Source organism: Anomaloglossus baeobatrachus, chromosome 6 (assembly GCF_048569485.1).
Source record: "Anomaloglossus baeobatrachus isolate aAnoBae1 chromosome 6, aAnoBae1.hap1, whole genome shotgun sequence".
In the NCBI taxonomy this organism is placed as follows: Eukaryota; Metazoa; Chordata; class Amphibia; order Anura; family Aromobatidae; genus Anomaloglossus; species Anomaloglossus baeobatrachus.
Genome location: NC_134358.1, coordinates 257,959,098 through 257,985,833, shown reverse-complemented (window position 1 = coordinate 257,985,833; position 26,736 = coordinate 257,959,098). Strand labels below are relative to the sequence as shown.

General features: G+C 43.6%; 1 protein-coding gene across 1 annotated transcript in view; it reads right to left on the bottom strand.

The window, feature by feature from the left end:
- Positions 1-26,736, bottom strand: part of WRNIP1 (WRN helicase interacting protein 1) — a 127,881-nt gene that overhangs the window by 22,488 nt on the left and 78,657 nt on the right. Inside the window, exon 4 of the mRNA XM_075314816.1 lies at positions 21,571-21,776. Within this exon, the coding sequence (XP_075170931.1) occupies positions 21,571-21,776 (206 nt within the window). The remainder of the gene's footprint in view (positions 1-21,570; positions 21,777-26,736) is intronic.

Below are 26,736 nucleotides of genomic sequence, written 5' to 3'. Positions count from 1 at the left end.
GGCGTGATCGCGGGACGGATCACCAGACAGGTAACGTATGATCGGGGGCTCGGGGGCTGGGGGGGTGATGGGGGGTGACCTAGTGGGACCTGGGGGGACCTGGGGACACCTTTCTGCCGCATGTGACGTGTCACATGTGGCAGAAAGAGCAGAATGAATGCGGGGGAGGGGGGGTGGCTCTGGAGACCCGGAGGGGGCTCTGGAGACCCGGAGGGGGCTCCGGTGACCAGAGGGCTCCGGTGGACCGGAGGAGGGGTCAGGGGGAGGACATTTCCCTCCGATCTGAAATGTTTGATCATTTCAGATCGGAGGGAAATGAATGCAGAGCCGGCGGCGGCAGTTTTCAGCGCGCGTCGGCGCCATCTTGCACGCTCCGGAGGGGGGCTCTGAAGAACTGGAGGGGGCTCCAGGGACCAAAGAGCTCCGGTGTACCGGAGGAGAGGTCAGGAGGGGGACATTTCCCTCCGATCTGAAATGTTTGATCATTTCAGATCGGAGGGAAATGAATGCAGAGGCGGCGGCGGCGGGAGTTTTCAGCGCGTGTCGGCGCCATCTTGGATTTTCCGGAGGGGGGGGGGGGGGTTGGATGGATTTCTCCGGTACCGGGGGCTTTGGGGGCACTAAGGGCTCACATTTATTTCTCATCTGACATGTTTGATCACGTCAGATGAGAAATAAATAAATTTTACCAGCCATTTTTTTTTTTTTTATGTTGTCGACGGTATACGGTGTATACCGGCGATCGCATTAACGGGGTGCATACAAAACACCCCGATTCATAATCTGGGGGGTCTCAGCTACCCCCGGTAGCTGAAACCCCCGAGATTTTTCGTCACTGGGGGGCGCTACAGGGTTTTTCCGGCCTGACGTCTCAAGACGTCGGAACAGAATAAGTACCCTGTTTTTCCGACGTCTTGAGACGTTAGGCCGTCGCTATGGGGTTAAATGTAAAGCCTAAGTTCACGTCTCATGGATACGCATTGTAGACATAAAGATATGTAATGAAAACTATTTTTATCATGCATTCCCACAGAAGAGCCCGCTGCTATGTCCTCATTATCATCACAAGGTTAACAATGTGCTGGTCCGGTGGGCTTGCAGTCAAGTTTTCAACTTGCAGATTAAGACTGCAACAATAAACCCAAGCAGCTGCACACATTGTGCCAGGGCTGCGGGCGTCGTGATGTCTATTCTCTGGCAATGTTGAGCTTTTCTAGAGGAAGAAAAAGACCCTGGAATGGCTTGCTAAGGTATAAAATGAATTCACATTAATCAGTTACTTGAGTAAAGCCTCCCATCTTAGATACCCAAGTGGTTCTTCTAAACGTTGCACAACAGGCATGGAGACCTGATGTCTCTTACTGTAATCAGTAATATGAGTTGTATGGTGGCTGAGACCTGCCACTATTAGGCTGTGTGTGCACACTGCAGATTTGTTTCTCCAGCGAAAAACGCATCTTCTGGCAGAAAAAAAAAGCACCAAAAACGCATTTGTTTTTACCGCGGTTTGGTGCGTTTTTGGTGTGGATTTACCAAGTTTTCGCCTGCGGTTTTGTCCCTGCGTTTTTTTTAACATTGAACACGGGGAAAAACGCAGAATAGAAGTGACATGCTACTTCTTTTTGCTGAAGAAATTCTGCAGCAAAACCTGTAGGGAAAAAAAATGCAGTGTGCGCACAGCATTTTGGATTTTTCATAGACTTTGCTGGGGAAGGACTGCATGAAGCTTATGAACAAAAACTGCACCAATTCTGCAGCAAAAAACACGGCAAATCTGCGGCAAAAAACGCAGTGTGCGCACAAAGGCCTTAGCCAGAACGGAAAGTCCCTATGTTGCAGACATTTTCTCTGGTCGCATTAAAGGAAACGAGCAGTGACCCACGCTTCACCTGAAAACAATAGCTGACATATGGGGTTTTATCAATCAGAAAAAAACCAAAACATTTAGGGTAACCTAACTCTTTTCCCGAGGCAATTTTTCATTATAGTTTTTTCCTCCACTTCTTCCAAGAGCCATAACCTTTTTATATTTCAGTCAATATTGACATACAAGGGCTTGTTTTTTGTGGGACGTGTTGTACTTCTGAATGAAACCATTAGTTTTACCAAATAGTGTACTGGAAAACAGGAAAATTCATAGTACCCTGAAATTGCAAAAACAATTGTTTTGGGGGTCTTATTTACGACGTTCACTATCGTGTCAGTATGATGCCTCAGGTAGGTACGAGTTCGTAGATACCAAACGTGTATTTTCACTTATCTAAGACATGTAAAAAAAAATAATTCAGAAGTTTGTCCAAAAAAAAAAATTGTGCTTTTGTCGCCATTTTCCAAGACCCATAGTGTTCTCATTTTTCAGGATCTGGGGCTCTGTGATGGCTTATGTTTTGCGTCTTGAGCTGGTGTATATTATTTTATTTTTTTATTGTTATATTTTCAATGGAGCAAAAGGGGGGCGATTTGAACTTTTTTTATTTTAATTGATTTTACTAGTCCCATTTAGGACTGCACACTGAGATCGCTTGTGCTGATCAGAGCGATGTTGACCGGTGTGGTCTTCCTTGTGCCACCTAATTCACCGCAACAGGTAAGCTGGCTTTCCTTCCTTTTTTTGTTACTGTTTCTCATGCAAATTGCATACTTGCAGTTTCGTGACCTCCCACTCAACCCATCAGCTCCAAAAGATTCCTGACAGCAGTGCGTGGGCTATGATAATTCAGCAGTCTGTAGTCACAGAGTGAGTGCAGACGTTCATCACAAACTTGGATAACCCCTTTAGGCTATATGCGCATGCTGCAGTCTTGTTTCTGCACACAAACTGCAACCAAAACTGCACCTTGTCACAGAGAGCCTGGAAACGTAAAAAAAAAAAAAAAAACAAAAAACAAAAAAAAACAAAACCAAACAATGCTTCTAATGTATGTAATGCGTTATTTTAAAGGAGAAACAAAATAGGATAGGATAATTGATAGAAAGAATATACAGAATAGATAATAAGAAAGAACAGATAGAATAGATAGAAAGAAATAACAGAATAGCTTGATAGAGGGATAGCTAGCTTGGACTGCTGTTTTATTTTTTTTTTGGGGGGGGGGGTAAAAAAAGATGTGGGTTCCACCACATTTTCTATATCCTGCACAGGAACAGCAGCAGTTGCAACCCTCAGCTGTCTGCTGTACCTTGGCTTGTTATGAAAAAGAGAGTGGATCCCAGGCTTTTTTTTTTCTTTTAAATGACGTAGGGTCACCCCCATTTTTCTAAAACCAGCCAAGGTACAACAGAGAACTGCTGAGAAGGGCCATCATTATTTGGCCCTTCAGAGCCAAACAATAGCAGCCCACAGCCGCCCCAGAAGTGGCGCATTCATAAGATGCACCAATTCTGGCACTGGGCCCGGCTCTTCCTGTTGCCCCGGTACGGTGGCAATTGGGGTAATATGGACTTAACAGCCCACAGCTGCTAGTAAGCCCTAGCTTAGTGATGGCAGGTGTCTATGATACATCCCCCATCACTAATCTGTAAGTGAAAGTAAATAAACACAAACACCCAAAAAATCCTTTAATTGAAATAAAAGACAAAAAAGCATCCTTTTTCATCACTTTATTAATCCCCGTAATATCTCTCTAGGTCTGAAATTCTCCACATAGACACCTGCCATGACTAATCTAGGACTTTAGGTCCTGTCACACACAGAGATAAATCTGCGGCAGATCTGTGGTTGCAGTGAAATTGTGGACAATCAGTGCCAGGTTTGTGGCTGTGTACAAATGGAACAATATGTCTATGATTTCACTGCAACCACAGATCTGCCAAAGATTAATCTCTGTGTGTGACGGGGCCTTTAGTGGTGGCTATGGGCAGCCTATTACCCACATTACCACCACCAGGGCAATCGGGAAGAGCTAGATTAAGTGCCGGGACTGTCGCATCTAATGGATGCGGCAATTGTGGGCGGCTGCTGGCTGGGGAGAGCCTAATAACCATAGGCCTCCCCAGGCTGAGAATACCAACCCCCAGCTGTGATGTTTTTTCTTGGTTGGGTATCAAAATTGGAGGGGGCAGCACGCTGTTTTTGTTTTTTTTTTAAATTATTTATTTTACTGTACGACATAGACCCGCCCACCGGCGGCTGTGAGTGGTTGCAGTCAGACCGCTGTCACTCAGCGTGGGGGCGGGTCTGACTGCAACCAATCACAGACGCCGGTGAGTGGGGGATGCAGTGAATATGTGAATATGTATGAGCTTATTGAGCGGGTAGAAGAATGAGAGGCCGCGTGAGCAGTGTGACAGTAGCGTCACGCCGATGATTGGGGAGTATGAAGCGGAGGGAGAGGGAGAGAGGAGGAGACAGAGAGAGGGGCAGATAGAGGGGGAGACCGAGAGAGACATACATACATTCTGGAACTAAGTTCATGATCTGCGTTTTTGTTGACAAAACTGGGGGTAAAACATATGCAAAACACAAACAATTTGTAACCATGCATTTTTCCATGCGTTTTTCAAATCTTAACTGATTTCAATAGGCGACAAAAGTTCACTAAAATGCAAGAAGAATGAACATGCTGCTTCTTTTTTGTCACAAAAATTGTCACAAAAACTGTTGACAAACTGAAACGTCTGCACAGCAAATCTGACTTCTCATAGCCTTTGCTAGGAAGTCAAAAGTGAGAAAGTTCTGACAACAAAACTGCACTAAAAAACGCGACAAAAACTGCAGCGTGTGCATATAGCCTTAATACTCCTAACATAAAAAAACATAGCAACCTTTAACTTGTCAGACAGCACAATACTTTAACATAGCCATGTGTAAAGTAATCTTACAACTTACGGATTGTTACATGTGTATGGGATCAGAAGTAGTAACAGCACATGAATTCATCACCAGAAACTCAGCATCACAACCCTCATCAATACAGAAATACATAACCAGAACCACCATAAATAAGTAAATGGTACATCAAATGTAATATCAGGTCAGCCCCATATACATTTGTATCACATGAACCTATAGCACCCAGTATGTCATTAACAATAGTAAGGAGATACTGGGAGTTATGAGTTATTATCAGACTGCCGACCATACAGGAACCACAGTACTTATGAGAGTTAGTCAGCATCAGAAATAAACATTTACATCCAGGCACCTTATAGATTACCTTGTCTTTGATTGGAGTAGTTCTCTTTCTTTTCTTCACTATCTTGTCCAGATGTTATGATGACTTTTCACATCCACAGCTCATCGCTGAAAACGTCCATCTTCTCTGGTCTTCTACAGCACATCCTGACACTGTTCCCTTAAAAATAGCAGAATGATTATAATATTCTTGACTAAAAAATATCTGCTCTACGCTGTGCCCCTGAATAAATAATTGCCCCTCACTATGTTCCCTACAAAAAAATGATGCACACACTGTGCCTGTTATGGTACATGCTCTCCACACTCCCCTCTCCTTTATATACTGAGCCTCCTCTCACACTGTCCTCTACACTGGGTATACTGCTCAGTCTGTATACTATGCCCCCTCATCCCAGTGCTCATCCTTGGCATACTGTCCGCACTTGGCTGTGCCCTCACACTGTCCCCGCACATGCTATTCTCTATCTATACCGCCCCCCCTCCAACACACACATATACTATTCCGTTTCTATTCTGTGCCCCATCACACTCCCCCTCCCCCCATACTGTCCCCTCACACTAATCCCCTCCAAAGGCTTCTCACACATTTTCCCCTTCCTCATACGGTCAACTCTTACATACCCCCACTAAACGTACGTCACCCTTCTCATACGGTTTTCTCATACATGTCCCTCCTCACTCTACAGTGTCCACACCTATCCCTCCTCGAATACTGTTTCATTATACATCCCCCCTCACTTCCCATACTGTGTTCTCAAATTTCTCCACCCACATCAATCCCCCTCACTCCCAATTACTGTCTACATATATTACCCCCTCGCTCACCATACTTTGACGGCACCTTTCCCCCCATGCTGTGTCTGCACAAATCCCCATACATGCCACAAGCTCTAAACACTGTATTTGCACCTATCCCCCCTCACTCCCCATATTGTGTGCGCACCCATCCCTCCCTTACCATAATGTGATCTTCATATATCCTCCCTCACTCCCCATACTGTCTGCATCTATTATTATTATAGCGCCATTTATTCCATGGTGCTTTACAAGTGAAAAAGGGTATACGTACAACAATCATTACCAATACAAAACAGACTGTTACAGGAGGAGAGCGGACCCTGCCCGTGAGGGCTCACAGTGTACAGGGAATGGGTGAGGGTACAATAGGTCAGGACAGAGCTGGTTGCGCAGTGGTGTACTGGACTGAGTGTTATTGTAGGTTGTAGGCTTGTTGGAAGAGATGGGTCTATCCCCCTTTACTCCCCATACAGTGTCCTCATAGATTCACGCATCACTCCCCATACTATGTCTCCACACATCCCCTCTCTTGCTTTCAAAATGAGTCCCCAAATTACCCCCTCCACCCCTCATTCTGTGTCAGCGCCCATACCCCCCTTGCACCCCAAGATAGATCCTCAAATAACCTTCCCTCACCCCAATTATAATAATCTTCAGCTCCACTACAGCACTTACCAATGCTGTGTGCACCTCTGCAGGGTCAGCAAGTGATCAAATGACCTGACCAAACTGCTGACATAGCCCTAACTCGGAAGTGTCGGGGGTCATGGCTTCAACTGAACTTGCGTCAGGGTATAGCGTAAAAAAAAATAAATTAATCACCTGTTTGAGAAATTTGACACTACCTAAAGCTGTGTGTGGTACTCACTTGTACTAGTAGATTTAAAACAAAAAAAAACAAAAGACAAAACAAAACCCAAAGTTTAATGTCCAATTGGACTGGAGTAAGGTAATCTTTTCTGATGAGCCTAAATTTTCAACTTTGCCCAAAACTGGTCGTCTAATGGTGAGATGAAGACCTGGAGAGGCGTACAAGCAACAGTGTATTGCACCCACTGTGAAATTTGGTGGACTATCGGTGATGATCTGGAGATGCTTCAGCAAGTCTGGAATTGGGCAGATTGAACTTTGCTAAGGACGTATGAATCAAGCCGCATACAAGATTATCCTGGAAAAACAGTTGCTTACTTCTGCTCAGGCAATGTTCCCCAACTCTGAGAACTGTTTTTTCCAGCAGGACAATGCACCATGCCGCACAGCTAGGTCAAATCGATGTGTGGATGAAGGACCGCCACATCGAAACCCTGTCATGGCCAGCCCAATCTCTAGACATGAACCCCATTGAAAACCTCTGGAATGTAATCAAGAAGAAGATGGATAGTCATGGACAAGCCATCAAATAAGAGCTGCTTAAATTTTTGCACCAGGAGTGGCATAAGGTCAGCCATAAGCAGTGTGAAAGACTGGTGGAAAGCAAGCAAAGACGCATGAAAGCTGTGATTAACAATTATGGTTATTCCACAAAATATTGATTCCTGAACTCTTCCTGAGTTAAAACATTATTAGTATTGTTGTTTCTAAATGACTAGGAACTTATTTTCTTTGCATTATTTGAGGTCTGAAAGCAATGTAAGTTTTGTTATTTTGACCATTTCTCATTTTCAGAAATTAAATACAAAATGTCTTGCTTGGAAATTCGGAGACATGTTGTCAGTAGTTTATAGAATAAAAGAACAATTTACATTTCACTCCAAAATATACCTAAAGAGAAAAATCAGAAAAACTGAAAATTTTGCAGTGGTCTCTTAATTTTTGCCAGAGCTGTACGTACGTACGCACGCACGCACGCACGCACGCACGCACACACACCTTAGGGTAGTGATAGTGATGGTGAGGAAGAGACAAATCTAGCATGATCTCATCTGGAATCTGACAGAACCAAGCATGGAATATTTTGTTAGTTTTACTGAAAAATTACACTAAAGAAAGCATTCTCACTGGGCTTCTGTCAGAACAAAAATATAATCCAAAATGTAATTAAATATATGATATGAATATATATGGTTAAATATAGACCTTTCAATAATACTGGAAATGCATTATAAATATGAAGTTTTCGGAAAAAAGGATTTATTTAATAATAGTGTTTTTGTTATATATTGATGTTTCCAGTATATGTGAAAAAATACTTGTACACTACAGTTCAAAAGTTTAAGATCACTTAAATATTTCCTTATTTTTGAAAGAAAAGCACATTTTTTTCAATGAAGCTAACATTAAATTAAACAGAAATACACTCTATACATTGGTAATGTGATAAATGACTATTCTAGCTTCAAATGTCTGGTTTTTAATGCAATATCTACATAAGGTGTATAGAGGCCCATTTCCAACAACCACCACTCCAGTGTTCTAAAGGTACATTGTGTTTGCTAACTGTGTTACAAGGCTAATGGAGGTTTAGAAATATCTTGAAAACCCTTGTGCAAGTATGTTAGCACAGCTGAAAACAGTTTTCTGATTAGAGAAGCTATAAAACTGACCTTCCTTTGAGCTAGTTGAGAATCTGGAGCATTACTTTTGCTGGTTCCATTAAACTATCAAAATGGCCAGAAGAAGAGAATTTTCATGTGAAACTCGACAGTCTATTCTTGTTCTTAGAAATGAAGGATATTCCATGCGAGAAATTGCCAAGAAAGTGAAGATTTCCTACAACAGTGTGTACTACTCCCTTCAGAGCACAGCACAAAAAGGCTCTAACCAGAGTAGAAAGAGAAGTGGGAGGCCCCGCTGAACAACAAAGCAACAAGACAAGTACATTGGAGTCTCTAGTTTGAGAAATCGATGCCTCACAGGTCCTCAGCTGGCAGCTTCATTAAATAGTACCCGCAAAATGGCAGTGTCAACGTCTACAGTGAAGAGGCGAACCGGGATGCTGGCCTTCAGGGCAGAGTAGCAAAGAAAAAGCCATATCTGAGACTGGCTAATAAAATGAAAAGATTAAAATAGGCAAAAGAACACAGACATTGGACAGAAGAAGATTGGAAAAAAAGCGTTATGGACAGAGGAAGATTGGAAAATGTGTTATGGACAGACGAATCGAAGTTTGAGGTGTTTGGATCACACAGAACATTTGTGAATAACTGAAAATATGCTGGAAGAGTGCCTGACGCCATCTGGGGTTGCTTTGGTGCTGGTAAAGTGGAGATTTGTACGAGGTAAAAGGGATTTTGAATAAGGAAGGCCATCACTCCATTTTGCAACGCCATGCCATACCCTGTGGAAAGCGCTTGATTGGAGCCAATTTAATCTGCAAAGCTGTAATTGCTGCAAAGTGAGCATTCTTTGACGAAAGCAAAGTTTGAAGGAGCAAATGATTATTTCAAGTAAAAATCATTATTTCGAACCTAGTCAATGTCTGGACTATATTTTCTATTCATTATGCAACTCATTTGATAAATAAAAGTATGATTTTTCATGGAAAAGACAATTGTCTGGGTGACCCCCAAACTTTTGAACTCTAGTGTATATCATACAGTACAGACCAAAAGTTTGGACACCGCTTCTCATTCAAAGAGTTTTCTTTATTTTCAGGACTCTAAAAATTGTAGATTCACATTGAAGGCATCAAAACTATGAATTAACACATGTGGAATGAAACACTTAACAAAAAAGTGTGAAACAACTGAAAATATGTCTTATATTCTAGGTTCTTCAAAGTAGCCACCTTTTGCTTTGATTACTGCTTTGCAAACTCTTGGCATTCTCTTGATGAGCTTCAAGAAGTAGTCACCGGAAATGGTCTTCCAACAGTCTTGAAGGAGTTCCCAGAGATGCTTAGAGCTTGTTGGCCCTTTTGCCTTCACTCTGCGGTCCAGCTCACCCCAAACCATCTTGATTGAGTTGAGGTCTGGTGACTGTGGAGACCAGGTCATCTGGCGTAGCACCCCATCACTCTCCTTCTTAGTCAAATAGCCCTTACACAGCCTGGAGGTGTGTTTGGGGTCATTGTCCTGTTGAAAAATAAATGATGGTCCAACTAAACGCAAACCGGATGGAATAGCACGCCGCTGCAAGATGCTGTGGTAGCCATGCTGGTTCAGTATGCCTTCAATTTTGAATAAATCCCCAACAGTGTTACCAGCAAAGCACCCCCACACCATCACACCTCCTCCTCCATGCTTCACAGTGGGAACCAGGCATGTAGAGTCCATCCGTTCACCTTTTCTACAAAGTGGTTGGATCCAAAGATCTCAAATTTGGACTTATCAGACCAAAGCACAGATTTCCACTGGTCTAATGTCCATTCCTTGTGCTCTTTAGCCTAAACAAGTCTCTTCTGCTTGTTGCCTGTCCTTAGCAGTGGTTTCCTAGCAGCTATTTTACCATGAAGGCCTGGTGCACAAAGTCTCCTCTTAATAGTTGTTCTAGAGATGAGAAGGTGTGTCCAAACTTTTGGTCTTCACTGTATGTGGATTGTATTTTTATATGAATATGATCTGGGATATGTTTTTATGGATTTTTTTTAAAAAAAATCTCTCTTATAATAACTATGTGTACATCTTAAATATTATAGTCCTTGCTTATATTTAGTTTTTTTTAGGATCGGTCACTGTTTATTTAAATGTTATAGAGGCTTGATTACTTATGGTGTTTCCCTGATTGGGAACATTGAATACTTTGAATTTTTTGTTACTCACTATTTTGATTATTTAATGGATTGATCACTAGTGGAGTGTCAGTTTTTAGGTTTGCGATGTTTTATATTCCTTTGCAACAATGGCTAGTAAGACCTGAGGAAGGCGATAGTACGCCGAAACACGTTGGCTTTGTAAACTGCCATCCGTAATAGTCAGTATTAAAGTTGCCCATGTTTTGTGTCGAGTTTTTTTTTTATTATATTTGGATGATCCCCAGCTGGACTATTTTTTCATTAAAATGCTATTGCTTCATTCCCATACAATGAGGCACTTCATATGTTCCTATGGCACTACATCGCTGAACACTGATAAGCAATCTCTGAATCAAGATCAGGGAAAACATTAATAATATAGTCAATAACCGTGACAGCCAATGGAAGATGAAACAGTTTCACTATTTCTGGATCTGATGTCATTATGAAGAACAGTGGGGGTCCTTTCCAGTACGTGGAAAATTGTTTCCATAATGGCAGGAACATGCCAGTACACACTTGTGTTGTACAGTATGGGAAGAGTGTTTAAAGACAGATTTACAGCTACCTCTGCACGGGAAAAGCATCTGTCACCTTTGCAAAGTTCAGAAAGATGTATTGGGTTATGGGGGCATGATCAGTTTCCAAGAACAAGGCTAGTGTCCTTAGGAGTCCTTTACATTATGGGTAGGATAAGCTTAACAATCTTTACAATCCTAGGTCAATATAAAATGCAACATTTAAATATAACGTGGAGTCCAATGTCAACTATTATTGGGGGATATTTTTATAAGAGTATATCCCGTATATATTCATGAAAATAATTATACAGTAAATGGTACAATCTGTTGTCAGTGGGAGTTAATGGGAACCTGCCAACAGGTTTTTGCTACCTCATCCGAGAGCAGCATAATGTAGAGATACAGACCCTGATTCCAGCGACGTCACTTACTGGGCTGTTTGCTGCCATTTTGATAAAATCAATTTTTTTCTCTGCTGCAGATCTAGCAGTTATACAGAGCTCAATATTATGCTTGACTACCTGGCAGCACGCCAAGTAGTCCTTTAATGATAATCTACTGCTGATTAAACTTATTTTATCAAAACAACACTAAGCTCTAAAGGCCCAGTCACACACAACGACTTACCAGCGATCCTGATAATGATACGACCTGACAAGGATCGCTGGTAAGTCGCTGGTGAGATGTCACACAGTTAGACCTTACCAATGACGCAGTAATGATGCGCGACCTGTATAGCGATCTCGGCGGATAGTTAAATATGTTACGACACTGTTAGGAGGTCGTTGGTAGGCGTCAAACATAGCGATGTGTCCTGCCCAACAGGATACCTTTGAAGAAAATGGTCCAGACCATTTGGCAACGACTAGAGATCTCACAGAAGGGGCCTGATCGCTGGTAGGTGGCACACATAACGAGATCGCTGGCGAGATCGTTGCTGCGTCACAGAAACTGTGACTCAGCAACAATCTCGTTAGCGATTGCGTTGTGTGTGCCGGGGCCTTAACACTCTGGTAACTGACACACCACTGGAATCAGGATCTCTTCCCCTACATTATGCTGCTCTCAGATTAGGTGACAAAAACTTGGTGACAGATTCCCTATAATGTGTTAGATTCAGAATTAGGGCTTACAGAAATTTAAAAATAAATATGTGTTATGTACTCTAAGTTGCATACCCTTAAATTGAACCAACAGCAGGATTTTCATATATAAAGTAAAGCCAGTGCTATACTGGCACTAGGATGCTGAATGTAAGCATACCTTTTGTTCTGAGATTGGATGTTTTATTTCAGAAATATGAGCAAGTAAAGTTCCAGCAATACACAGCTATTTGATTGACAGGTGCAACAGGAAGAGAATATGTGGGTCGGGTCTTGCTATCCATTCCTGCCCCTGTATGCCTGCCTGGCCTTCCTTGCCCTGTCACTGTCATAGATGTTAATTCCGGAGCAGGCAGAAGACAGGGGCGGGAATAGATAATCTGATATAGCACAATCTGCACTAACAAACACCAATAATACTCATTACCAAAAAATACATTGAATCTAATTTGTCAACATCTGGAAGAAAAACCTGTCTTTGCCTATAGCAACCATTCAGAGGTCAGTTTTTATTTTTTAAATAACTAAAAGGTGAAATGAAAGGTGTGTAGCGATTGTTTTTTTTTTTTTTTTTGGACAACTAAAACAGGTTTTCATTTAAAAAGTTTTGATAAATGTGCCCTGCAGAAGATACTAAAACACCCATGATGTGCTGGGCACAGACATACAGTGCTAGCAGACCCCACATGAGGATAGCTTTGGGCTCTATTGACATGCTGTGATAAATATGAGTTTTAGTTCCAAGAGATGTTGTGGTATGATGAAGGAATTTTGTTGTATATTGTGATATGTTCGTACAGCAGCAAGTGGCAAAGTGTCATGTTCTTCAAATAGATCATCACCCAAAAAAATCCTGTAATGCAATCTACTTTGTAATAAGTCCGGGTTTGACGCTTGAATTTTTGCTTTGCCTATGCAGACAGACACGTTATCTCAATGCTGAATTGACACCAGGCTCTGCCAGGAAGAATGGAATATACGATGATTTTTTTGCAGGAAAATCGGGTCTTTCAATATCATTCAACTCATGTAAAGGGAATGTTCACACGTGGCATCTTTTTTTTTTTTTTTTTTTTTACCACAAAGATGCAGCATTTTTGTCCCAAAAAACGCACCAAAAATGCACCACGGTAAAAAAAGTATCAAAAAAACGTAATGCAGTGACGCTTTTTACCGTGTCTTGCCAATGCATTTTTTTTTAAGTCAAATCTATTGACTGGAAGGGTTCAAAAATGCTGGAAAAACGCAAAAAGACTTGACATGATGCATCTTCAAAAGCGCAGCCAACAAAAGATACCCAGTGTGGACAACAAAATTGAAATCTCAGACTTTGCTGGGAGAAGGAAATGCATGCATTTTGATGCATCTTTGTGACCTCAAAAACGCACCAAAAGATGCCCTGTGTGAACGTAGCCAAATAGTCTGAGTTACATATCATTACTGAAAAGAATCTGGATTTCAAACATTAGGATTTGTAGATGTCACGCTAGTGAGATGTCATATTTGTGCTGGAAAGTAGACGCCAGGTACCACTCCAGGGGGTCTCACGGTACTGTGGCTGAATAGGATAACTGAAGTGAGCACTAATATATATATATATATATGAGTGCAAGCCAAAAAATACATACTATACAAAGGATAAGGCTGCACATCAAACATAGATAATGGTATAATGCCTCAAGCATATGGAAAAATATTGGAATATACAGTGAAAAATGCTACTTGCTAATTTGAACATGTGAATAATGAATTGCATACCTGCCATGAATACTAGGAAAAAGGAGATATTTAGCAATCGCATTGATCAATGTAACTGAGCCCCAAGGCCTCGTCAAGGCATATCTCTATATTGGGGTCCCTAGCTCTGTGACCCTAACTGTGTGTCATCTCATTGCAATTAAAAACTGCTATGGGTGGAGAGGGGTAACTAAGGACTTTCTTATATAGGAGATGGAAAAAACATGGCCGAAAGGGGCGGAGCTGTGTTCACATTCAGAAAAAAACTACATATAACTGAATAGGATAACTGAAGTGAGCACTAATATATATATATATGAGTGCAAGCCAAAAAATACATACTATACAAAGGATAAGGCTGCACATCAAACATAGATAATGGTATAATGCCTCAAGCATATGGAAAAATATTGGAATATACAGTGAAAAATGCTACTTGCTAATTTGAACATGTGAATAATGAATTGCATACCTGCCATGAATATTAGGAAAAAGGAGATGCTCACTTCAGTTATCCTATTCAGTTATATGTAGTTTTTTTCTGAATGTGAACACAGCTCCGCCCCTTTCGGCCATGTTTTTTCCATCTCCTATATAAGAAAGTCCTTAGTTACCCCTCTCCACCCATAGCAGTTTTTAATTGCAATGAGATGACACACAGTTAGGGTCATAGAGCTAGGGACCCCAATATAGAGATATGCCTTGACGAGGCCTTGGGGCTCAGTTACATTGATCAATGCGATTGCTAAATATCTCCTTTTTCCTAATATTCATGGCAGGTATGCAATTCATTATTCACATGTTCAAATTAGCAAGTAGCATTTTTCACTGTATATTCCAATATTTTTCCATATGCTTGAGGCATTATACCATTATCTATGTTTGATGTGCAGCCTTATCCTTTGTATAATATTTCACGGTACTGTGGCAGCTGACTCCAGGGGTCAAGGATGCAGGGACAGATTCAGCTGCAGGTGCGGCATATTCTGGGAAGAAGGGGGAAAAGAAAACAAAAATGCAAAAACGAAAACTGGCTGAATTGCGAAGGGGTTACATTCTCGATTTCCCTTGTAACTGGGGCTGGGATATTAGCCCCAGATACAGTAGAAATGCAGCCTCCTGGCTGGCATAGCAGAGCTGACAGGATCTCCTAGCACCCAACAGTTTCTGCTGCTTCCATAAACCCAGAATTCACACGATTGGTGATTCTGAAGAAGTGAGGGCTATGACACTTATTACTGTATACACCGCATTTGCTAACCGCTGTGTATAAGGTGATCGGGAATGCAGAGACTGTAACTAGCCATCTCTGCCTTTTCTATGGAGCCAGCTGGTCGCTCCCACAGATGCTCTACTATGTACTGACATTTTAGAACGTCACGGCAGAGTAGAACACAAACTGGACCAAAGTTCATTATCTGTTGGTGGACCAAAATAGTTTGGTATGAGTCACTGTGTTCGGAGACCCATTATTTAAAAATTTAAAGCTGACAGGGCTGCATGGGAACTTCTTTCTTTACGCGTCCAGCTGTAGTTTTTATTGGCACCATTTTGAGGTACTTCTTTTTTTTTTTCCCCAATTTTGGAGATCACATTAATTTTTGATGGCTTTCACCAAGCAAAAATTGAGGTTTTTACTTTACCTACAGTGCTGGCTAAAAGTATTGGCACCCCTGCAATTCTGTCAGATAATACTCAGTTTCTTCTTGAAAATGATTGCAATCACAAATTCTTTGGTATTATTATCTTCATTTATTTTGGTTGCAATAAAAAAGCACAAAAGAGAATGAAACAAAAATCAAATCATTGATCATTTCACACAAAACTCCAAAAATGGGTCAGACAAAAGAATTGGCACCCTTAGCCTAATAATTGGTTGCACAACCTTTAGCCAAAATAACTGCGAACAACCGCTTCCGGTAACCATCAATGAGTTTCTTACAATGCTCTGCTGGAATTTTAGACCATTCTTCTTTGGCAAACTGCTCCAGGTCCCTGAGATTTGAAGGGTGCCTTCTCCAAACTGCCATTTTGAGATCTCTCCACAGGTGTTCTATGGGATTCAGGTCTGGACTCATTGCTGGCCACTTTAGTAGTCTCTAGTGCTTTCTCTCAATCCATTTTCTAGTGCTTTTTGAAGTGTGTTTTGGGTCATTGTCCTGCTGGAAGACCCATGACCTCTGAGGAAGACCCAGCTTTCTCACACTAGGCCGTACATTATGCTGCAAAATTTGTTGGTAGTCTTCAGACTTCATAATGCCATGCACACGGTCAAGCAGTCCAGTGCCAGAGGCAGCAAAGCAACCCCAAAACATCAGGGAACCTCCGCCATGTTTGACTGCAGGGACCTTGTTCTTTTCTTTGAATGCCTCTTTTTTTCCCTGTAAACTCTATGTTGATGGCTTTTCCCAAAAAGCTCTACTTTTGTCTCATCTGACCAGAGAACATTCTTCCAAAACGTTTTAGGCTTTCTCAGGTAAGTTTTGGCAAACTCCAGCCTGGCTTTTTTATGTCTCGGGGAAAGAAGTGGGGTCTTCCTGGGTATACTACCATACAGTCCCTTTTCATTCAGACGCCGACGGTTAGTACGGGTTGACACTGTTGTACCCTCGGACTGCAGGGCAGCTTGAACTTGTTTGGATGTTAGTCAAGGTTCTTTATCCACCATCCGCACAATCTTGCGTTAAAATCTCTCGGCAATTTTTCTTTTCCTTCCACATCTAGGGAGGTTAGCCACAGTGCCATGGGCTTTACACTTCTTGAGGACACTGCGCACCGTAGACACAGGAACTTTCAGGTCTTTGGAGATGGACTTGTAGCCTTGAGATTGCTCATGCTTCCTCACAATTTGGATTCTCAAGTCCTCAGACAGTTATTTGGTCTTCTTTCTCTTCTCCATGCTCAATGTGGTGCACACAAGGACACAGGACAGAGGTTGAGTCAACTTTAATCCATGTCAACTGGCTGCAAGTGTGATTTAGTTATTGCCAACACCTGTTAGGTTGCCACAGGTAAGTTACAGGTGCTGTTAATTACACAAATTAGAGAAGCATCACATGATTTTTCAACAGTGCCAATACTTTTGTCCACCCCCTTTTTTATGTTTGGTGTGGAATTATATCCAATTTGGCTTTATGAGCAATTTTTTTTCATTGAAGACAAATTAAATGAAGATAATAATACCAAAAGAATTTGTGATTGCAATCATTTTCAAGAAGAAACTGAGTATTATCTGACAGAATTGCAGGGATACCAATACTTTTGGCCAGCACTGTATGTGAGTTAACACCATGCACATTTATCATTATTTCCCTGTCAGCATGTTTCTCATGTGCATTCCCATTCACCATAGTGATTATGCTGATCTTTACTAAGCAACCTAAATATAGAAGTATCTACAGTAACGTCACTGCATCGTCCACTTCCTCCTCCCAGCAGGGCCACCGCCATGCTCATGTTCCCGGCCACTCAGCTTTGGCTTTTGCCCTTAGTTCTGCTGCTGCCTCCCGCGGTCTCTGCACCCCACACAGGTCTCCTAGAAGTGTACTCCTCCACGCTCTTAAAGGGCCAGCGTGCCATAACTAGGACATGCCTCTCAGCCTATGATGTTTAAGGCATCCTCACCCTATTGGATGTGCCTCAGCAATGTGGTCTTACTGCTAGAGACATGATTTCTAGTTGTCAGGTCTCGTTCACTGTATCCGGTTGTCCTTTTACCTTTGCCTGCTAACTTGAACCTGTGTTTTATTACCTGCTTATACCTGCCATACCCACCAGACTCTGCCTGCATCTGAGTCCGTCCCTGCATCCTTGACCCCTGGAGTCAGCAGCCGTAGTACCGAGAGATCCCCTGCAGTGGTACCTGGCGGCTACCTTCCAACACAAGCCTAACCACATCATCAGAGATTCTAGTGAAGACGAGGTAGTTGCTTAGTTAAGCCCCTCTAGGGTGAGCTGGTCCTGTGGCACTGTGGGTCCACATCCACTAGCGTGACATCTACAACTTCTAAATTGCATGCAAATGTTTGAAATCCAGATTCTTATCTTGTCCTTTTACCTGTGCCTGCTAACCTGAACCTGTGTTCTAGTGCCGGCTTATACCTACCATACCCGGCAGAATCTGCCGTACCCGCCACGCTGCGTCCAAAACGCTGTGAATTCTGATCGTGAGCACGTAGCCTTAGGGGACTACAACCTGCAATCGTCTGATTGCTTGTGCTATATACAGCCATGCTCCAGTATTGCTGCATATAGTGAAAATCACTATAAAGTATTTTCGTTAACTTCTTTTAAATTTCTTTTATGACCTTACGAGAGGCACAACATGTGAAATAAATGAATGAATAAATAAATAGCGTTATAAAAAAATAAAGTCACTGCAAACAAACAAACAAGGATCTGATATATAAAAATGTATATGAAAAGAGGGACAAAATTCAATGGTCCTTTGTGATTATGAAAAAAATGTGAACAAATTGACACATTTCCTTTATTTTTGGTGTTTGATGAGGCAGGCTAGGTTCACATTTCCGTTGTTTTGCATCAGTCACATGCGTTGCTTGACGCATGTGACTGATGCGTTGTACAACAGATGACAAAGAACAGAATTCATTGTCGGTCTCCGTTGTGTGCGGGGGGCGGAGCGCGAGGTGGGTGGAGCCGAGTGGGGCCGTGGCGCAGAGGACGTCAGTGCCGCGGTCTGCATGGCTGGGGACAGGTGAGTGTGTGTGTGTGAGAGTGAGTGTGTGTGGAGTGCGGACATGCGGAGTGCGGGCGGAGCCGAGCGGGGAAGGGTCGGGCTCCCTGCACACGTAGCCAGGGTAAATATCGGATAACTAAGCAAAGCACTCTGCTTGGTTACCCGATATTTACCTTGGTTACCAGCGTACACCGCTTAGCGCTGGCTCCTTGCACACGTAACCAGGGTAAATATCGGGTAACTAGGCAAAGCGCATTGCTTGGTAACCCGATGTGTATCCTGGTTACGTGTGCAGGGAGCCAGAGAGAGCATGCGCAGCGAAATCCTACGGATTGCGCTGCTCAAAAAACGTTACAAGCTGTGTTCCTTCCGCACCGCGGTCAGTTGTTCCAACGCAGCATCATCAGTCACAATCCGCCGCTCAATGGAATCTGCCAAACGGATTCTGTTGTTTACCAGAACCGCAGATTGTGACTGATACAATTTAACGGAAGTGTGAACCTAGCCTTATATACACACACCTCGGGTCACTGTCAATGACAAAAAAGGGGTGAGCTGGGATCCAACAAGAGTATGCACTGCATTTCAAAGACGTCCGTGCTGACAACACTTGACTGAAGCGATCGCCCAAATAAGTAGTTGTAACGGTTTTACACATGGAGGCAAGTTTAGTTTAGCTACAGACACAATAATACTTGTCATGTAATTGCCTGCAGGTGCACGTGGTTAGATTTATAGACAAATTCGTGATATCAGGTTACCTTTAAGTCAAATTGCGAAATGAACTTTTGTTAACCATCCAAATGTATAGTAAATCAAGGAAAGACAGAAGGAAATATGATTGGGTAAGGACCAGAATACCCATTCATTACTTTACTTCATATTGCTGTGCCACCAAGAGATAATAGATAATGAAAACATGGTTAAAAAAGGGGATCTCTGAATACTTTTTCCTTTGTGACTTCTGAATTCCAAAGATAATGAAGACGTTTTAAGGAAGAAACAAGTTAGGCTAAGTTCACATTTCCGCTAAAATTTATCAGTCACAATCCGCTGCTCTTGTAAACAGCGGAATCCGTTTAGCGGATTCCGCTGCTCCCATAGACTTGTATGAGCAGCGGATTGTGACTGATGATGCTGCGTTGCACCCTCCGCCCGACTGATCAGTCGTGGAACGACTGACCGCCGGGCGGGGGGAACGCAGCATGTAACGTTTTTTGAGCAGCGAGATCTGTCGGATTTCGCTGCGCATGCTCTCTGGCTCCCTGCACACGTCACCAGCTTTGGTTGGTTACCCGATATTTACCCTGGTTACGGTGCAAGGAGCCAGCGCTAAGCGGTGTAGGCCCGTAACCAAGGTAAATATCGGGTAACCAAGGTAAACATCGGGTGCTTTGCTGTTACCCGATATTTAGGCTGGTTACGTGTGCAGGGAGGCCGACACTTCCCCGCTCGACCCCGCCCCCTCCCGCACATGTATGTACACACACACACACCTGTCCCCAGCCATGCAGACAAGCACTGACACCCTCGTCTGGCCCCGCCCCCTGCTCGGCTCCGCCCCCTCCCGCACTTTGCATGTGCACACACACACATACATACATACATACATGCACATACACACACTCACTCACACATACACTCACCTGTCCCCAGCCATGCAGACCGCAGCACTTCTACTGACATCCTCAGCGCCTGGCCCCGCCCCCTGCTCGGCTCCGCCCCCTCCCGCACTTTGCATGTGCACACACACATACATACATACATACATGCACATACACACACTCACTCACACATACATTCACCTGTCCCCAGCCATGCAGACCGCAGCACTTCTACTGACATCCTCAGCGCCTGGCCCCGCCCCCTGCTCGGCTCCGCCCCCTCCCTCACTTTGCATGTGCACACACACATACATACATACATACATGCACATACACACACTCACTCACACATACACTCACCTGTCCCCAGCCATGCAGACCGCAGCACTTCTACTGACATCCTCAGCGCCTGGCCCCGCCCCCCGCTCGGCTCCGCCCCCTCCCGCACTTTGCATGTGCACACACATACATACATACATACATACATACATGCACATACACACACTCACTCGCTCACAGATACACTCACCTGTCCCCAGCCATGCAGACCGCAGCACTTCCACTGACATCCTCAGCGCCTGGCCCCGCCCCCCGCTCGGCTCTGCCCCCGAACTCCGCCCCCCGCACACAACGGAATCCGACAAAGAATTCTGTTCTTTGTCATCCGTTGTACAGCGTATCAGTCACATGCGTCAAGCGACGCATGTGACTGATACAAATCAACGGAAATGTGAACTTAGCCTTAATACATGCTTAGAACTGAAGCATTTTGCATTTTCTCTCATGAACAGCTAAAGTGCTGTTAACAATAATGAATTCCACATTCTTTTTATTCTGTAATGGACTGTGTCCATCAGCTGATCAAGAAGGTTCAGTCCACCTTCATATAATTACCGCATCTCCCATTCCCTGGCAATATTCTACATTTCAGCAAGCTTACAGTTAAGTAGTTGTAATTTCAATTAGTTCCACATATGGCTCCAAACCTCATGATTACACTTAATGTTACCATACTGCTATATTAAAACTACCCAGAGATAACGTTTCGCACATTGACGAATTAGAGAGGATACACTTAAACCCAGTGACAAGTTATATGAATAGCTGAAAGGCATATTGTATCAAGCTGAAGCTGTAACACCAATCTGTCTGCTCATTAACTAGATAAGGACATGTTCAGCTCTTCGTACTTGCTAGGCTGGGTGTCATATCTAAATTGCTGACGTGAACACCAGTAAGTGCAGAACATGCCTAAACACTAACACAACCTTATTAAGAAAAGCAGTTGTGTTTGCTTACCAGCCCGATCATAGAGAATATGGGAGCGCTGCAACCCTTCCTTAATGTGCTCTTCCTTTATAATCATTCCTTGTGCTTGTGAATCCGGTCCTGACGCAAGTCGAGATTGCACAGACAACTGTAAGCCATTCAGTCCTGTTCTGGCATCGCCGTCACAAAGATGTGCTAAAGTTCTTAATGCTTTATCCTCTATATACATTTGGCATCTAAAACAAAAAGAATACAGAAAAAGTCAGAAAGTCATATTTTTTAATACAAATAAGCAGTAGAACCCCCCTCCCCCCAGCATATTATACCAGTGGTCCTCAAACTTTTCTACATAGAGATCCACATTCAGCTCATAGAGATGGTCGCGACCCACAATCTGTGCGAATAAGTCATAGAAGCCATTCCAACATTGATGGATAAGTGGTCACTAAAGAGTTATCACTGGTCGTTCGTGTTATTCCGTTTGTCCTAGGTCTATGTGGGTCAAAGGGCTAATACACCCACTACTCCTTATGCTACATTCAGATGGCTGTTGCAAAACTTGGGTCAGTCACGTATGCAAATTGAAGATGTGACTGGCTCTGCATGTAGCTTTGTGTGCTTGGTCACATAGTCTACAAATGCAGGCGGCATCTGCTATTTACATGCACCAGTCTGGCTTGTAAATTGGACCCCCCCCCCCCCCCGAGAAAGAGAGAAAAAAGACATCCGTATATCACATACTTTAACAAATAAACAGCTGCACCCTGAAACACTAAGGCATACAAACGTGAATACAGGAATTTGGACATGCATTACTGCTAAGGAAATAAATTTAAAAATTGAAAAACTTTGTGCATAAAAAAGGCCAGTTTTATGTGAGCCCAGCAGCCAGCGATCAGGCGTATCTCTCTATGTTGGGTCTCTACCTAAAATGCCTCCATCCAGGCTGAAAAAGACCAACATTTTATGGGCAGGCAGGAACCTGCTAACAAAAAATTAAAAATGTCATAATTTTTTCTTCATTTAAAAGTGTTTGCTCCTGTAACGCAGGCACTGTCCTGCCCACCCTCCCCTGGCAGGGACGCCACCACATCCACCCTCCCAGCCGCTCAACGGTGGTTGCTCTGTCCCAGCTTCCTGACTCCAGCTCGCAGTGCCTGCGCACGCAGCACAGGTCTCCTGAGAGTTCACTTAGGGCATGTGCGCACCTATTCTTAAAGAGCCAGTACGCCCTAATCCAGAAGTGCCTATCAGCCTATGGTTGAGAGGCACCAGGTATTTATGGCACCCGCCCCTTATGGGAGGTGCCTCAGCAACGTGGTTTATCCTGTAAAGACATATTGCTAGTGGTCAGGTGCCTTGTGCCGCTGCTGTATCACTAATACCAGTCTGTGTTCCAGTATTTGCCGTACCCGCTACTGCACCATTCTGTACCAGCTGTATCTGCCATACCTACTTCTGTACCAATTCGTACCAGCTGTATCTGCTACTGCACGCATCCATACCGGCCGTGCCTGCCGCATCAGCCATCCTGGTTGCACCTACCATATCTGAGAGTCACTGTGCATACCCTTGGGGCCAGCTGTAGCAGCACCGTGTCTCCCTGAGTGGCACCTGGTTGCTACCTACAGCCAAATCCTCCCTCACCATCAGAGGCTCTGGTGAAAACATGGTGTGTGCCAAAGTCATGCCCCTCAGGTGTATTGTGAGCTGCGGCCCGGTGGGTCCACTCTTCACTCGCACCCGCGAGCTTTAGGCGGGCTTTGCACGTTGCGACATCGCAAGCCGATGCTGCGATGTCGCACGCGATAGTCCCCGCTCTCGTCGCAGGTACGATATCTTGTGATAGCTGGCGTAGCGAAAATTATCGCTACGCCAGCTTCACATGCACTCACCTGCCCTGCGACCGTCGCTCTGGCCGACGACCCGCCTCCTTCCTAAGGGGGCGGGTCGTGCAGCGTCATAGCAACGTCACACGGCAGGCGACCAATAGCGGCGGAGGGGCGGAGATGAGCAGGATGTAAACATCTCGCCCACCTCCTTCCTTCCACATAGCCGCTGGCGGCAGGTAAGGAGATGTTCCTCGCTCCTGCGGCTTCATACACAGCGATGTGTGCTGCCGCAGGAACGAGGAACAACATCGTACCTGTCGCGGCACCGGCATTATGGAAATGTCGGTGAATGCAACGATGATACGATAACGACGTTTTTGCGCTCGTTCATCATATCATTTAGCATTTACACAGTACGATGTCGAAAGTGACGTCGGATGTGCGTCACTTTCGATTTGACCCCACCGACATCGCACGTGCGATGGCGCAACGTGCAAAGCCGCCCTTACAGTACCCTTCCTGATTTCTTTTTCATGTTTGTCACATTTAAGGCTATGTGCCCACGGGGACATTGTCCTGCGGATATATCCGCAAGACATTCCGCAGGTGCTCCCAGAAATCCGCAACAGAACTTTCTCTTTTTCAATGCTGCGGATATACAGCGGAATGCGTGCGGATATGGTGCGGGCATTCTGCATTGAGGATACAGTACCATGGCTTCGGCACTGCATCCTCAATGCAGAACAAGTGCTGCAGTGATCGGGGTGCTCATACTTACCTCCATCATGCAGCACCTCGCTTTCCGGCGGCCAGGTCACTTTCAGGCAGCGTCTGGTTCACTGTGCTGGAGGTGGGCGGGCCTGAACTAACTCCGGCTGTCACATGACCGGAGCTCGTGCAGGCCCCGCCCACCACTTCCTTCCTGTACCTGGCTGGATCCACCGCGCTGCTGCCGCTACACCGGACGGAGAAAGTGACTCGGGTCTCTATCAAGGCAGGTAAGTATATGGGACCCTGCGGAGAAATCCGCAACAATAATTGACATGCTGCAGATTTTTCCGCACGAAAATTTGCACGATTTCCGCTGCGGAAGAATCCGCAGCGTGGGCACAGCATTTCCCAAATGCCATAGAAATGGCTGGGGAGTAGCTGTGCTGCAGATTTCTGGAAAATCCGCGGCTTTTCCGCGGGAAATCCGTGAATTTTCCGCAGCGTGGGCACATAGCCTAAATGTTTCAGATCACCAAACAAATGTAAATATTAGACAAAAATAACAGGTACACACTAAATGCAGTATAATAATGAAGGTCTTTATTATTAAATTCAATCCAAGGAAGGGGGGAGGGGAGGAAAAATCCAGCACCGAAGTATAACATACTTTTTTATTCCAACACTTTAAAACATGGATACGTGTAGTTACGCCTTACGCGTTTTGGACAGACAAACAAAATCCTTATTCATAGACATTGCCTATGAATAAGGAGTTTTTTGTCTCTCAAAAACGCATAAGGCGTAACTTCACGTATCCATGTTTTAAATTGTTGGAATAAAAAAGTATTTTTTACTTCGGTGCTGGATTTTTCCTCCCCTCCCCCCTTCCTTGCATTGAACTTGCACCTGTGGATGCCAAACCATTCGATCCAAGCACTGGACTAGGAGCTGCTGAGCAACACAGAGTGGTGAGCTGAACAATTACTTTATTATTAAACCCTTAACGACCACTGGCTGTAACAGTATGTCTTCACCTATATAGTTCAAATCAGCCACAGGTGATTACAACAGCTGACATATGTGCTTCGCAGGCATGAGTGGATTCACGAGCCACCCGCGCCTGTTAACCCCTTAAATCACAATGTCAAAATGTGACATCGCAATTTAAATCCCCGCCACAGTAAATCTTCACTTTCCCGGCCCCATCGGCAGCGCGGTGACGTAATCACTGTAAGACGATGGTTGTCATGGTAGCACAGGGTCATGTGATGACTCCTGTAGCTATCATCACTCACTTCCTGGTTCAGCTAGCCAAGTGCTGATTGTAACAAGAGGTATTTCTGGTGATCTCAGCTGTGTAGCTGTGATAAACAGAAATGAATGAGCAATCAGACTGCTGATCCTTATAGTCCCCTAGGGGGACTAGTAAAATAAAAAAAAAAAAAAAAAGTTTTAAAGATTAACTTAAAAGTTCAATTCACCCCCCATTTGCCCCATTGAAAATTAAAGGGGTAAAAAAAAAAACAAAAACAAACATTTGGCATCATCACGTTCAGAAACGCCCGATCAAAATATAAAATCAATTATTGTGATCAGTAAACGGCGTAGCAGCAAAAAAATTACAAACGCCAAAATTATGTCTTTTAGTCGCCACAAATTTTGCGCAAAATGCAAAAACAGGCAACCAAAATGTAGCATCTGTGCAAAAATGGTACCATCAAAAACGTCAGCTTGAGTTGCAAAGAATAAGGCATCACTGAGCCATAGATCCAGAAAAGTAAGAACGCTACGGGGTTGTGGAAAATGGCGCAAAGTGCGCCTTTTTTGGACAAACTTTGAGTTTTTTTAACCCATTAGATAAAAGTAAACCTATACATGTTTGGCATCTACAAACGTACTGACCTAAGGAATCATACCAACAAATCAGTTTTAACATAGTGAACACGGAGAATAAAATATCCCAAAAAACTAATCATGCAATTGCACTTTTTTTTTGCAGTTTTCCAGTACACTATATGGTAATATGTATGGATTCATTTAAAAGTTCAACTCGTCCCGCAAAAAACAAGCCCTTATATGACAAGATTGACGGAACAATAAAAAGAAAGCCAAACCTACAGGGCCCTGTGTGAAACGATGATTGCCCCCTAAACCTAATAACTGGTTGGCCACCCTTAGCAGCACCAACTGCAATCAACTGTTTGCGATAACTGGCAATGAGTGTTTTACACTGCTTTGGAGGAATTTTGGCCCACTCATCTTTGCAGAATTGTTGTAATTCAGACAACAGTGGAGGGTTTCAGAGCATGAGCCGACTTTTCAAAGTCATGCCACAGCATCTCAATAGGATGAAGGTCAGGAGTTTGACTAGGTCACCCCAAAGTCTCAATTTTGTTTTTCTTAAGCCATATTTTGTTTTTCTTAAGCCATTCAGAGATGGACTTGCTGGTGTTTTGGATCATTGTCCTGCTGCATAACACAAGTGCGCTTCAGCTCAAGGTAACAAACAGATGGCTGGACATTCTCCTTTAGGATATTTTGGTAGAGAGCAGAATTTATGGTTCCAATTACCACAGCAAGTTTTCCAGGTCCTGAAGCAGCAAAACAGCTCCAGACTATCACCATATTTTACTGTTTGTATGATGTTCCTTTA